The sequence below is a fragment of the Azolla caroliniana genome, unplaced genomic scaffold (assembly GCF_043228905.1).
Source record: "Azolla caroliniana isolate FFs.n. ecotype wild unplaced genomic scaffold, voAzoCaro1.0.p SCAF_11, whole genome shotgun sequence".
Taxonomy (NCBI): Eukaryota; Viridiplantae; Streptophyta; class Polypodiopsida; order Salviniales; family Salviniaceae; genus Azolla; species Azolla caroliniana.
The window spans coordinates 9684882-9699772 of record NW_028230446.1 but is presented as its reverse complement, the minus strand read 5'-3'; the positions used below and the strand labels follow the sequence as shown (position 1 = coordinate 9699772).

General features: G+C 40.9%; 1 protein-coding gene across 1 annotated transcript; it reads left to right on the top strand.

Moving 5' to 3' along the window:
• Positions 1–2163: 2163 nt before the first annotated feature.
• LOC147857725 (uncharacterized) lies at positions 2164–8632 on the top strand. The gene is made up of 3 exons (XM_087327552.1): positions 2164–2554; positions 7900–8526; positions 8613–8632. Exons 1-3 carry the CDS (start codon positions 2164–2166, stop codon positions 8630–8632), a joined length of 1038 nt encoding a protein of 345 aa, XP_087183678.1.
• Positions 8633–14891: the final 6259 nt, after the last annotated feature.

Genomic DNA, 14891 nt, shown 5'->3' with positions numbered 1-14891 from the left:
AAAGCTCCATACAAGTTGAATGCAACTCAATTAGTAGAATTAAAGAAGCAATTGATCAAGCTGGAGACATCTGGTTTCATCCGCCTGAGCAATTCGCCATACGGGGCACCCGTTATATTTGTTGCAAAGAAGGATGGAACAATGCGAATTTGTATGGAGTATTGAGCACTCAACAAGATAACTATCAAAGGTAAATATCCATTGCTAGTCATTGATGATTTACTAGATCAATTGGCATGGGCACAATTTTTTACTCGCATCGACTTGAGGTCGGGATACCACCAAATCCGAGTTGTTGAAGGTGACATTGAGAAAACAGCTTTTTGGACAAGGTATGGCAGTTATGAATGGCTGGTTATGAGTTTTGGGCTCACTGGTGCACCAGGAACATTTAGCCTCTTGGGCAATGATCTATTTCGTGCCTTTCTTGATGAGTTTGTCATCGTATACATAGATGATTTGCTCATCTATAGCAAAACATTGGAAGAGGACGTGTTACATGTTAAGAAGGTGTTACATATACTGCGAGAAAACAAATTGTATGCTAACCCCGAAAAATGTGAGTTTGCAGTACAAGATATTAACTTCTTAGGTTTCTGGGTAGGGAAACATGGCCTTCACATGGATACAAGCAAAGTGGATGTTGTTCGAAGATGGCCAATCTCGACTAAAACCATAGAAGTCCAACAATTTGTAGGTTTCGTGCAATATGTGCGTAAATTCATCAAGCATTTTAGTGCGATTGCAACCCCCCTAACTAACCTAACTAAAGCTAAAACAAGTTTTAAATGGAAAACACTAGAACAAGATGCTTTCGAAAAACTCAAAGAAGCAGTGTGTTCCCAACCAGTGCTTAAGTTACCAGATTTTACTAAACCATTTGAAATGCATACAGATGCTTCTGATGTGGCTTATGGTGCTGTGTTGATACAGGATGGACATCCAGTTGCTTATGAATCCAAGAAATTTTCAGATATTGAAGTTAGGTGGCCTACTCATGAAAAAGAAATGCTTGCCATCGTCTATGCCTTACACAAATGACGTCATTATGTCCAAGATAAGTTTCCTAAAGTATTCACTGATAACATATCCTTGCAGTATTTTCAGTCCCAACCGAAGTTGTCCCCTAAACAAGCTTGTTGGCAAGATTTTTTGGCAGAATTTGATTTCTGCATCAACCATAAAAGTGGTGCTCTTAATATTATGCCAGACGTTTTAAGTCGAATGCCTCATGCTTGTACCATTTCGGTAATCTCTAATTCTTCTTTGCTACAAGACATTCGAACAGCTCAACAACATGATCCTTACACGCAACAATTGATTTCCGATATGGAAATGCAACGTGCGGTCCATGGGTCACTAAGAATGCAACAAGGTCTATTAATGGTACATGGGCATGGTGGTATTCATCGGACACTCACCAACATCCAACAACATTTTTTCTGGCCCCATATGGAGTTGGATGTAAAAGACTACGTCCAATCTTGTGTGACATGCCAACAAGTCAAAGCTCGACGTGGACGACCATTTGGATTGCTACAACCCATGCCAATACCCGCTCAACCATGGGATGTGGTGAGTATGGATTTCATAGTGGACTTGCCCATGTCAAGAGGTTATAATGCGATCATGGTGGTCATCGACTATTTCTCTAAACAACCTCACTTTGTACCAACTAAACCACCCCTCACAGCTCTCTAGGTAGCCAAATTGTTCTTCAAACATAACTTTAAATATCATGGCATGCCTCCAGCCATCGTATTAGATAGGGATCCGCGTTTTACTAGTCGATTTTGGCAAGAACTATTCAAATTGTTGGACACACAACTTCGAATGTCTTCGACGGCTCATCCCCAAACTGATGGCCAAACTGAAAGGGTAAATCAGAGTCTTGAAGACTACATTCGTTGTTATGTGTAGGCGGATCAAAAAGATTGGGCGGATCATATCGATATGCTGGAATTTTGTTATAACTCTAAACATTCTACCACTGGTTTTTCTCCTTTTGAAGTAGCTACAGGGAAGCAAGTTCTTACTCCATTGGCTTTGGTCTCTCATGTTGTTCGAGATTAAACTAAAGAGCCTGATGTCGATATTTTTCTAGCAGATTGTTAAGCAACAATGTGGGTTGCACAACAAGGATTGCCACAATCAAAGGAATGAATGGTTCGGACAGCTAACAAAAAACGGCAACACATCGAATTTTTCAAAGGCGACTTGGTCCTTGTTAGTGCCGTTCATTGGCCTTTACCTGGAGGACTCTCACCTAAATTTAACCATCGTTATTATGGGCCATATGAAGTGCTACAAAGTTTTAATGGAGTCACTTACAAGCTCAAATTACCTAGTTCTGTCAAGGTGCATGATACATTTCATGTAAGTTTGCTTAAAAGATTTCATGTAGATAAACATTGGAGTCAGAAGATTAATCTAAGTGAGGAAGCTGAAAAACCTGAAGCAATCTTAAAACAACAAGTGCGCAATGGAAACACGAAATTTTTGATCAAGTGGAAAGGGCGACCACTTTCGGAAGCCACATGGATCTTTGAAGAAAGTTTGTTTCATTCGGATCCCTCATTCTTGTTCGGGTACCCTAGCTCTAATTAGTGCTACAATGGTAAGGTTTTAGACACTACCTACTGTATTAGTATGGTAAGACCACCTTTGCCATTGTCCTTCATTCCTTTCATTTACTTATGGACTTAACAAGTCATGTTATTGTACTAGTGTTTTAGTTTCGAGGGAGAAACTCTTCACCTCGTGGGAGAGTGTTATGTTATGGAGTAGTTAGAAGTAGAGAAATTAGAGGAGGGATCAACTAGAGAAATTAGTGGTCAAGTAACTAGAGGAATTAATTGTCAAGTAATTAGAGAAATTGGTGGTGAAGTAGTTGAGTCCAGGGGTATTTAAGGAAGTTGTGTGCATAGAGAAGGGGGGCTGATTTTTGGGAAATTAGGGGGATACCCCCAATGTAATATCTTCTCTATAATATAGTAAATGCTCATTTCTTCTTATTGAACTAAATACCTCTTTTCTAGAATTCTTTTTCTCTCTTTCCAGTGCTCTGTAATACTTGCCAAGTACAAATGATCTCGGTGATACGCAGAACCTACTCTGATTCCATCTTAGTATTCAAATAGAAAGCAACTAAACACCATGGGTTGGTGTCACTGTGGGGCTGTTGAGTTGTTACTTGTCTAAAATATGAATGTCAATAAGTCATTTTGTTTTGTGACTCATTCAAAATCAAGAAACTTATTAGCAAATATGTAAAGGTAGATAGTTCTATTATATCCTTTACGAAGCTAAATTTCTTATAGCTTAATCTTTGGCATCTTTTGTTTCTTATGAACAATTTCCCACTCTTAAATCGAATGGAAAATGAAAAACTACCTTTATAACTTCACATTGGGAATTACCTGATTTTTTTTATACAAGTAGTGGTGTCTATTTTTAGAAACTATTGCGTCAGAGACTGTTATAGCATTTAATATTTAAATACTTAAATATTATACAATTTAATATTTGACTGTTTTTAGCTTAGATGGTACTTTGTAACGCTCCCCCTCAAGCTGGTGAGTAGGTAATTATCTAGTTGGACTCATCAACCAGTTCTTGATGAAGTCGATGGTCGAGCACCTTTAGTGCGTGCACTTGATACGGACCGTGGGTTGCTATATGGTGGAGCCGACATAGCGGAACAATTGGTCGCCTATACGGATGTTGATTGGGTCGAAAAGGCCGACGATTGCTGATTGACATCGGGATATTCGTTGTCTCTTGGGAGTGGGACAATCGCAAGGAGTAGCGAGAAGTAGTGGACAATGAGATTGTGGAGCATCGAACTTGAATACATCGGAGAGAATGTCGCAACGTGCAAAGCCATATGGCTGAAACAGATGTTGCAGGATTTGTGTTGATTATCCTATGCCAATCTACTGTGACAATTACCTAGCGAAGAACCCTATCTATCTTCCACGCTCACAACAAGAAGCTGAACTCCCGTACGTTCAAATAAATTGGTAGGTGTCCGGTATGTTCACAAAAGTATGGGTTTAATCGAACACCTCCTAGTTCATTTGGCCATTAAGCCTCGTCTACTTAATAATCATGCGGCTGGATCTTAATTATCTAGTTGGACTCATCAACTAGTTCTTGACGAAGCTGATGGTCGAGCACCTTTAGTGCGTGCCCTTGATACTACATTACGTCAATAGCATGAAAAGTCTGGTATGCAGTCTCGTATATGTTGACGACCTAGTCATCACCTGAGCCAACCTTTGCGAAATTATCTACGCCAAGTATCACCTATCGTCAACATAAAGGTTCTAAACACATAGAGGTTCAATATCACTACGTGCAGGAGATAATAAATGATGAGTCCGTAGAGGTTGAGTACTGTCCGACATAAAAAAATGTTGTGAACATCTTTGCAAAGGCGCTTGGACCATATGTGTGTGAGTGCATGGGTGAACTACCATTGTGAGCTACTATCATAGGTAATAGAAGTTTGTTTTTCATATATCCATCTATGTGATTATAACTCTATATGCCTATCTAATTGATTCTTAATATTTGTAACAATTATAGTACGATATCATCTACCAAATTAACTATCTTATAATAGATTAGGTATTTGTATTGATCGTTCATACATATTCATTCATGGGTGAAAGCATGCTAGTGGAAACAATTAGCTATGTCCTTGACATAGCTAATTAGCTATGCAAAAAGCTACCATTGATAAATAGTCATTTTTGCAAAAAGCTACCATTAATAAATTAGCTATGTAAAAAGCTACCATTGAAAATAGTAGAGAGTTTTAATTATATAAATGAGCACCATAAATGTGCAACATAAATGTGCACCATAAATTATATACCGAATTCCTAGGTCCATTATGCATGATCCTTTGCCACATCACGTAGGCCATCTTTGCTTGAGTATTCTGGCTTAGATTACTACCAATGTTGCTAAACCCTATTGAGTCCACTCCTCCATTGCCGCCATTCTACACTCAGTTACCAACACTGAGTGGTTCAAGTATCATCTGCCACTGTTCGATTCGACGAAGTTCACTCCTCCATTGCCACCATTCTACACTCAGTTGTCGCCACTGTTCAATCCAAGCATCATCTGCCAAGTTCACTCCTCCATTGCCGCCACTGTACACTCAATTACCACTACTGTGAAGGTCATATATTGCTGCCACTTTTCGATCCGACGGAGTTAACTCCTTCTCCACTACTGCCATTCTACTCTCAGTTGCCATCACTGTGCGTTCCAAGCATCATCTACCACTGTTCGATCTGACGGAGTTCACTCCTCCATTGCCATCATTCTACACTCAGTTGCCGCTACTATTCGGTGACCGGTCCTAGATTGTTGCCACTTTTCGATTTGACGGAGTTCAGTCATCCATTGCCATCATTCTACATTTAGTTGCCGCTACTGTTCGGTCGTGTATTGCTGCCACTTTTCGATCTGAGGGAGTTCACTCCTTCTCCATTGCCGCCATTGTACTCTAGGTTGTCGTCACTATGCGTTCCAAGCATCATTTGCCACTGTTCGATTTGACGGAGTTCACTCATCCATTGCCATCATTCTGCACTTAGTTGCCGCTATTGTTCGGTGGTGTATTGCTGCCTCTTTTCGATCCGAAGGAATTCACTCCTTCTCCACTGCTGCCATTCTACTCTCAGTTATCATCACTGTGCGTTCCAAGCACCATTTGCCACAGTTCGATCCAACGGAATTCACTCCTCCATTGCCATCATTCTACACTCAGTTGCCGCCATTGTTCAGTCCTGGATTGTCAAAACTGTTCGATCAAACGGAGTTCACTCCTCCACTACCACCATTCTACACTCAATTGCCGCCATTATTCAGCCCTAGATTACCACCATTGTTCGGTCTTGGATTTGAATAACTATTTTGTCTATTGATTATCTTGTGTATTGTTTTGTATAATCTTGTGTATTGTGGAATATTTTTGTGTGTAGTTGTTGCCCATAGCCATCTTTAATACGTGTCTTTTTTTTGGGAAAATTAGGGTTTAAACCCGTCAAGCCAAATGGAAGGGGAAGGAGGGTGTTTAGAATTACCCCTCAATGATCATCAGGATAGGGATGACGCTATCAGGACACAACAAGCGATACGAAAATATTGGGCAGAAAAAAAAAAACATCGTCAATTGTTGAAGAATATGAAAGCCACACTCACTAAAGGTAAAGATAGTATTGGTTGGGATATAGGTGTAAATATCACTGAGAATGGAAGTAATGAGACTACTATAATAGAGAGAAAGGTTGTAGACTATTTCAATTTTCAAACCAAGCACATCAGCAATGAAGACAAGAAGGTAGTACTTTATGGAATATTAAATGATTCATTGATAAAGGAGTTAGTTGATTGTGATGGTCTTAATGCAAACATAACATCTGTACTAGTAAATAATCTCCGTAATAGTTTCGTATCCATGAGCAGGTCAGAAGATGAGCTTGTCTTAAAAAGGTCTAGTCTAATGATGTTACTTAATAGTGATGTTGACGATATTAACATCAATGTGCTATCTAAGGTAATTGGTGTTTGTAGAAAAAGTGTGTACAATACATTGAACCAAATAGTTTCCTCGGGTGAAGGAACTAGTCTGCTAAAGCTAACAACAAGATGTAAGCCAATGACACCCATAACATCAGAAATCAAGGATATAATCACAATATTTTGGACAAATAAGAGTAGGGTTTCACCCAATAAGAAGGATTTATGCAGGAAACGTGTTGGAAGGAGTCAATACAAGGAGCATCCCATTCATCTTCTTGATGTACCTCAGGTATTTACATTTATCTCAACATTTGTTTTGACTTTTGAGCTTAGTTAGTTAGCTTATTAGCTACCTCTGAATATGACCATACCCGAATAGCTAATTACCTACCTCAGAATATGCCCATAGCTAACTAGCTACCAAAATAGCTAATTAGCTCCCTAAGTATATCGAACATAGTTATTTAGCTACTAGAATAACTAATTAGCTACTAGAATAACTAATTAGCTACCATTCATAGCTATTTACCTACCACAATACCTAATTAGTTGCCTATAACAATAGCTAATTAGCTACCAAAATTGGCTAAAGTATGGAAGTAGCTAATTAGCTACCACTTAGCTATTTAGCTACTCAGATGAAGTATGGTAGTAGCTAATTAGCTACCAGTTAGCTAATGTATTAAACTATGGTAGTAGCTAATTAGCTACCAGTTAGCTAATTAGCTACTCAACTAAAGTTGGATAGTAGCTAATTAGCTACCACTTAGCTAATTAGCTAATGTACTAAACTATTGTAGTAGCTAATTAGCTACCACTTAGCTAATTAGCTATTGTACTAAACTATGGTAGTAGCTAATTAGCCACCACTTAACCATAGAGCTAATCAGTATGTCCATTTTATTACGCAGGTTGATTTATTTATTAGGTTTAGGCAAATACATCCAAATATCAAAGTTCATCTACGAACATTCGAGTCTCTTAAGCCACACTTTGTGAGATGCTTGAAGGATCGATACACATGTTGTTGCATTTACCATGTACAAATGGGTTTTCTCAAGGACTCTGTTAATCTACTATGTCACCATAGCGCCTCCCTAACAAATGCAGTTTGCACTTGTGTGTGCCCAATTTGTCGATCGAGCCCGCATGAGCATTGTAAATCATTTGAGCATGTTATCTCTTCCATGAGTTGTCTTTTAGATTCAGTATTGTGTCCGACAAAAACTGAGGTCATCTTCCACACTCATAAATGTGTTATGGGTTTATGTCAAGATTGTGGCCCTAGTAGATTTAGGTGGTGTCCAAATGAATTGAGTAGTGAAATACTAATCTCTGTCAAGTTATTTGAGTCAGTTGACACCAATTTCGAAGGAAAGGTGTGTAAAAGAAAGGATCTAGTTAGGAAGTCGCTTAAACCAAGGGATTTGGTGTCTCTATTTGTAGTATCTCTAGGAAAGTTCATTAAACACAACTTCATTTATTCATGGCAAGCCCATCAGTTTAAGACTTGCATATCTGATTTTCCAAATGATGTAGTAGTCTTAGTAGTAGATTTCGCAGAGAATTATACTTTCAAGCATCAGATTGAAATTCAATCTATGCATTGGTGTTTAGCGCAGGTAACCATTTTTGTGCACATAACATATTTTCGGGTTTCAGGTGATGTTAAAAAAGTAATTCATGTTTTTATTTCTGATGATAAGAAGCATGACACCTTGTTCGTCCAACATTGTTTTAACTTACATTGGCAATGCTTATTAGTTAAACTTTTGGAGCTTACTCAACATTGGGTTTGGTCTGATGGATCTGCATCACAATTCAAGGCTAGACGTCCATTTTATTTTGTGGGGAGGTATCCTGCTATAACAGGTTTGGAGATGAGATGGAATTTTTTTGGGTCTAGCCATGGTAAAGGTGAACATGATAGTGCAGGTGCTATTATAAAGAGGGCACTTGCCCATGAACAACTAAAGGCAGACGGTGTGCAGATGAATTGTGTAGCACATGTAGTTGAATATTTAAGAGCTAATATGTCAACGAGTGCAACTGGTGTTTATTCCTTGCAGGTTCGAGATATCAAACGTGAATTTTGGGAAGTGAAGATAGATGAAGTAAATAGGGAGAAGACTTGGGAGTGCCAAGGAATTCCCGAATTGCGATCTCTCCATGTTGTTCGCGGTTATTCTAGGTTGGATGGTCATTGTATTGCGGTTAGAGAATTAACTTGTTTTTGCTTCCATTGTTTGCAAGGAAATTGGAGGTATTGTTTAAACAAAGCATTATATTCAGAATTGGGAGTATCATACATTGAATGATAAGGAAGCAGTTGATGGGGAAACAGAAAAGAATGTTGACTTCACATATAAAGGATGTGGAGATACTTTGAGTGATGTCTTAAATGTTGGGGATAATTTTGTTGTAAATGCAAAAGAAGGCAATTCAGAGGGTGCTAATTTCTATATATTGAAGTGCACGGTTAGTAAACAGTGTGCAACGTAGAATATATTAGATGGTTGGGGAAATGTTGTATCTACCGGGACATTCTACATCGAAGGTTTTTTTTATGCAAGACTAGATGATTACGATTATGTGTATAGGCTATTAGAAGACAAACCAGTGGCGTACATGTACTCTCATTTGGTCAGGTGCATCAATGTCCCAATGTCGCAATACAATAGTTGCTCAGGTTTATACACAGTTAGTGCTAATGTGTATGAAAGTATTTACAACATTATGCCATGGAATTTGTAGCTACAAGTAGCAATTACCAATTTTCTTGTAAAATAAACAAAGCACATGTATTGCAAATAAACAGTTTAATGGACCTGTTTGGGAGTTTTTTTTTTCATATACAGTCTACTTTTTGTGCTTCTTTCTCAACAAAATCATGTGTCATTTTTATATACAGTCTTCTTTCTGATATACAGTTTAATAATATCGTTTAGGGTTCTTCTTTTTGAGATACAAATTTACTCAAGTGAACCATGTACAAGTTAAAATAGTTTGCATAATTTTAAGAAAAAACACTATCATGAAATTAGCTATCCTGAACATACTCTTAAAATTACACAATAGATAAGTTACTCAAAACAAGAAATTTAATTCTTCATTGATTAAGTGGTAGCAAATTACATATTTATAACATCCCATTGCTAGTGTCTTGAAATTGTCTATAAACAGCTAACCTCTTGCTGGTTAGTGGAACTTCTCTACATATATGATCTGCATACCGAGCACGGTATGGAGTCTACAACCATGTAGCTAGTTGGTAGCTCAATGTTTTCACCAAATAGTGTTAAGGCATTTCATCGGGTAGAATGAGACAACATCTGCGAATGTTGAAGTAATGTCGGAAATGTTTTGTATCCAGAATCAACGTATTGTTGGCATTATAATCTGGCCAAGTGTCCCAAAAATTAGAAAGTCTTTTGAATCTTGCAACATCATTCTGCTCACAATTCTCTCGTGTCCATTGACCCTTGAAATGTTGTCGCCACTTCGGAAGAATCTTTCTACACACTTCCACACATCTGTACGTGGTTTTTCGCTCCAAATAAACAAATCAAAATATTGCACAACCCACTCTAGAAATTGATTTGCGTCCCTCCTTGGTGTCATATATCGCACACTCATCAGGACTTTATCAAGCTCCAAGATCAAGGCTCTTCTTTCGACTTCTAATGGTTTAGGTTTCCATTCTTGTAACTGAGCCTCTGTTACACCAATTACTGGTAGCACACGATCAAGGTTAATCAACTCAGGTTTTGTCGGGACAATTGGTGTCCTTTTCCTCTTCAAACCCCTGATCGACTGTGTTGGGCTTGGCTTCACATTCTGGTGCTCTTGTGTTGTCGACTTAGTCATTGGCTCAGTGCATGTAGATACTGATCTGGTTGATATCAGCCCACTAGTATCACATGCTGCATCTACCTGCAAAATCAGATCATCTGTGCAACATGCTTGATCAACTTGAGTGACCAGATCATTTGTGTCAGTTGCTACATCTACTTTCACGATGTGGCCCTCTAAACACTCAACAACATCAACAATTTCTACATTGCCATCGGCCTTAGGAGCAATAGATTCAAATCCTTTAGACTCTGCAACATCAGAAAACACCAACATATTCACACTCACAAAGTAACTAATAGTCTCACAAAACAACATAATGAACATGAAATATTTTCCATCATAGAAACATGAACATAATTATCTTGGAGAAACATCATAGAGTTCCATTACATAATGTGGATCAAGCAACAACCAATATGAGGTTTTACTTGTCCAAATAGATCATAGTAAAACTTCATTAAACCCTAGGAAAATCGCTAACAATCATATCCCACTAATAAGTATTTCGCTCCAATTCAAGAGCCCCTTGACCGAGTAACTGGTCTTGTCCCCGATCGTGGCCCCTTCTTCAGCCTTTTTCTAGCTGGTTTCCCATTTAGCCTTGCTTCTTTGACCCATTGTGCAAGTGTGTCCTCCTCCGACAACCTTTCCATCACCTTAGCAGCGGCTTGCAGGTCAGCCGCGTCTTGCACTAGCTTTTCCAGTACAGTGGGATCTATTTGGACATTATCAGTAGTTGGGCTTAGTGGGGTGGAATCAAGGTTTTGGGATTCGAAGAAATGTTGCATCAAGTGTTAAAAAACACTATTGTTGTGAACCTCAGATTTACATGTTGTTTCCAATATTTCATGGCTTTTCACATCATTGCCTAATTCATTACCATCTTCCAAAAGAATAGGGTGGAGCTGATCTGAAGGAGATGTGATATCAGGACTCTTACTTTCAGCCACGTTGGCAACTATCTCCTCATCGGTTGCAACGTTGTCATAGTGTGAATCACACACTACGTGAAATATGTAAAATACTATATCCGATTTAAAGTACATATAATAAATAAAATAAAATATTAAAAAAATATTTATTATGTGCATAGGGCAAGATTCAAACCCTATACCTCCACATAGACAAACCCCAACCTTACCATTGTACTAACTTATCCTTAGTGTTTTAAATATAGATTTAATACCTATAAGACCTTTATTTACGCTTACCTTTATTAAAAAGGTAAGTCATGCATTTTTAGAGTACGTGAATACTTTATTTATCAGAAAAATGTAAACCAATAAAATATTACTCATGCACATCTAGCGTGCATGAGCACTATATTTAACAAATAAAAGCAAGGTTGAAAAAAAACATCACATGCATATTTAGTGTGCATGAACACTTTTAGGAAATAGAGGAAGCCATGCTTAGCCTCTCCCATCCTTATATAAGGAGGAGAGAAATATGTATAAGGTTGATTATTTTACAAGGGTTGATTAATATAATATATTCGTGGGATTCATGAATTTGCTAACTATTTTTCTCTCTTAATCTGAGTACTCACTAATACACTATACTCGTGGGATTCACGAATTTTTCATATCTTTCTTTCTTACAATATATTTCATATTCTTAATTGCCTTAGAATTTTCTTTTCTCCTAGTCCAAAACCTCAGTGGTTCCCACCCGACTCACGCAACGATCCGGAGCCGGAAGGCACGACACATTTGGTGAACCCAACGTGAAAACGGGTGGCAAGGAGATGGAAAATCAATTGGAGGCTAACAACATGATGATGATGATGTTCGAGCGGATGCTTCAAGAACAACGTGCAATGTCGGAGATAGCAGTGGCAGTAGAGCGGCTCGTGCAACGGATCAGGCAATTCAACGGAAAGGATGTATCACACTATCTTCGGGACTACAAGGCGGAAATGCTACGACGCGGGATTTCGGTAGGACTACAAGTGACATCCTTCAACCGGGTGGCTGCCGACGGGCTTCAAGCAAGTATCCACGGGCTACAACAACAAAATCCGACGTGGGAAGCGTTATCGCGTTGCTACATGCATGCGTGGAGAAGGGCGGGACCACGGGGGTCTTGGAATAAGGAGTAGAGGAGAAGGAATCGGACATGGAATGGAAGGTTTGCTCAAGAAGAAGAAGAAGAATGAACAAGAGATTAGATCGAACAAGAGGAAGATGGAGACAAGATGATCAACAAGATGTATTAAAACGAAATGAACGATTACAAAATGGTGGCCGCGAAGGCCGCACCAAACGACTACTTGAAACCCTAACCGACGAAGATGAAGAAAAAGACAAAGAAACCCTAACCCTAACGCTCGACCTATGTCGTATACCTCGCATACTCAAAATAGGCAACCCCCACAATGGTGCCTTCCCTCTCCTTTTATAGCACAAGGAGGGAAGACCGTTTACAAAAGTGAGACTAAAATATCCCCTTTCATTCTGGTTCATCTGGAATTGGTTGTTGTTGTTGTTGTGGTTGTGGTTGCTGCTGTTGCTGCTCCGTTGATGGCTGTTGCGACTGGTCCTTTGGTGGCTGTTGCGGCTGCTCCTCGGTTTGTTGTTCTGACACCGGCGTCTCCGTCGTTGCTCCCTCCGTCATAGTGGTCTCCGGTTGACTGGTTCTGGCCTGGCCCTCGGCCGGCGACGGGTCCTCATCACTAAGGTTAACCGTTGCCGCTTCCTGTGCTTTTTCTTCCCGAACCCGGGACCGCTCGTAGCTTTTAAACTGGATTTGAGCGTCCAGCCTATCATCGTCTAGCTGAGCTACGAGTTGCAGGACCTGCGCCAGCTGTTCATCCGCCAGGACTTGGAAGTCGTTGGCCAGCTCGTCTGGTATGGCAGTGAAGTCCTCGGAAGTCAACGTGTAACAATCATCTCCTTCCTTCCCCGGTTTGCCACGTCTGCCCGTAGCAATTGGAGTTCCACCGCATTTTGTGCCCACTTTGTCCACCATCTTACGAAGCTTTCGTCAATCAAGCGTTTTGTCTGATTCAGCCATGCCCGGAGGATGCACTGAATCCGGCCCGTTCCCAATTGCGATTTGATCTCCGCCGCTTGCCGTTCCTCCTTCAATTGCTTGATGATTTTGATGTTGTCTTCCGCTTGCTCCTTGTAATGTGTCAATTGCCTTTGATATGTGCTTTCTAATTTCTGCAATACCGTTGATGCTCTCTCCTTTTCTTCCTGTTGCTGCCTCTGGAGCTCCATTCGGACCTTCTCCGCCTCGTCCAACGGTCTTGTATTTTCCGCAAGTTCGTCGGTGATCGCCGTCGCGGCCCGATCAACTTCCTACTGGAGTTCGGCCATCCGTTCCTTATGCTCCATTTCCAGCCGTTTGTAGTCCCGGTGCAGGTGCTCAAAATCATCTGTCTTTTGCTTGACCCGTGCGTTGATCTGTCGACGGGCCCGGTCCTCGTGGTCCTTCTGCTGGCGGAGCTCTTCCTTTAGCCGTTCAATTTCCGTTTCCGCCGTCTTCCGCAGCTTGTCCTTTTCCTGCAACACTTTGTCTTTTTCCTCCCTTAGCCGGTCGTACGCTTGATGGCCTTTCCGGAGGCTCTCCTCTGCCCGGCGGAGGTTCTTAGCAGTCTTCTTTAATTCTGCTTCGGCCGCTGTCTTCAATTCTCGTTCCCAGCTCCTTACCGCTTCTTGTGCGGCAAGTTCATCTCTCAATTCCGCAAGCTCCTGGGCTTGCACTGCATCTCTCTCTAGAACAATTTCCGTTGCCGGGGTCTTATTGGTATGTACAAGTTGACCTGTTTCTTTATTCTGTACACTTACCGGAGTCACCGGTGATTGGATCTGTGTTGCCGTTAAGGCCATTTTGGCCATCTCTGCCGTGACCTGATCCAAGTCTTTTTCAAGGCACCAGATTCTGGACCGGGCCGTCTCTAGTTGTTCGGTTGTGACGAGCAACCGTTCGCTTTGCGCTCTTTCTTCCGCCTCAATATACCCCACTGCTCCGATAATCTGTTCGCCTATCCACCGGAGCCACAGGCTACCGGTGCATTGTTGTTGTGCTTGCACGGAGGTTTGACAGATGGGCTCGCTTGTAGATGGGTGGTCCCGCCTGATTGCGCCGAGTTGCAATTCCGTTTCTGCCCGTGGACCACCCTGTTGTCCTGGTTCCCCTTGCGCTTCTTCTTGGTTGACTGAGGGAGGCTGTATTGACCTTTCCGGCTCTGGCGGGATGGGACTTGCCGGTGTTGCCGGTGGTGCAGGGGCTTCTGGTTCCGGTGCCATGCGCACCGGTTCCGGTTCCTCCCTTGGCGTGGGAGTCTCAGTATGGGGAGCCGGTGTTCCCTCCGTCTGAGGTCCGAAAGTTTCTCGGCTGCCTCAACGGTCCTTGCCGACGATCGTCGCTGGAGGTGCTCCGTAGGCTCCTCCTTTATTTCCTCTTCCTGAGTCCCGGCATTCAGTTTTGCCGCCAAGGGCTCCACTTCTCTATTCACCGGTCGGCGGAGTGTAACCTTTACGGGC

What these genes read in the sequence shown, in the direction of transcription:
- LOC147857725 (XM_087327552.1), top strand. Translation starts at nt 2,164, where the DNA reads ATGGTTCGGACAGCTAACAAAAAACGGCAACACATCGAATTTTTCAAA. An exon ending in CACATGGATCTTTGAAGAAA is followed by an intron (nt 2,555 to 7,899) that starts GTTTGTTTCATT and finishes TATTTGAGTCAG; the next exon opens with TTGACACCAATTTCGAAGGA. An exon ending in TGAACAACTAAAGGCAGACG is followed by an intron (nt 8,527 to 8,612) that starts GTGTGCAGATGA and finishes TATTCCTTGCAG; the next exon opens with GTTCGAGATATCAAACGTGA.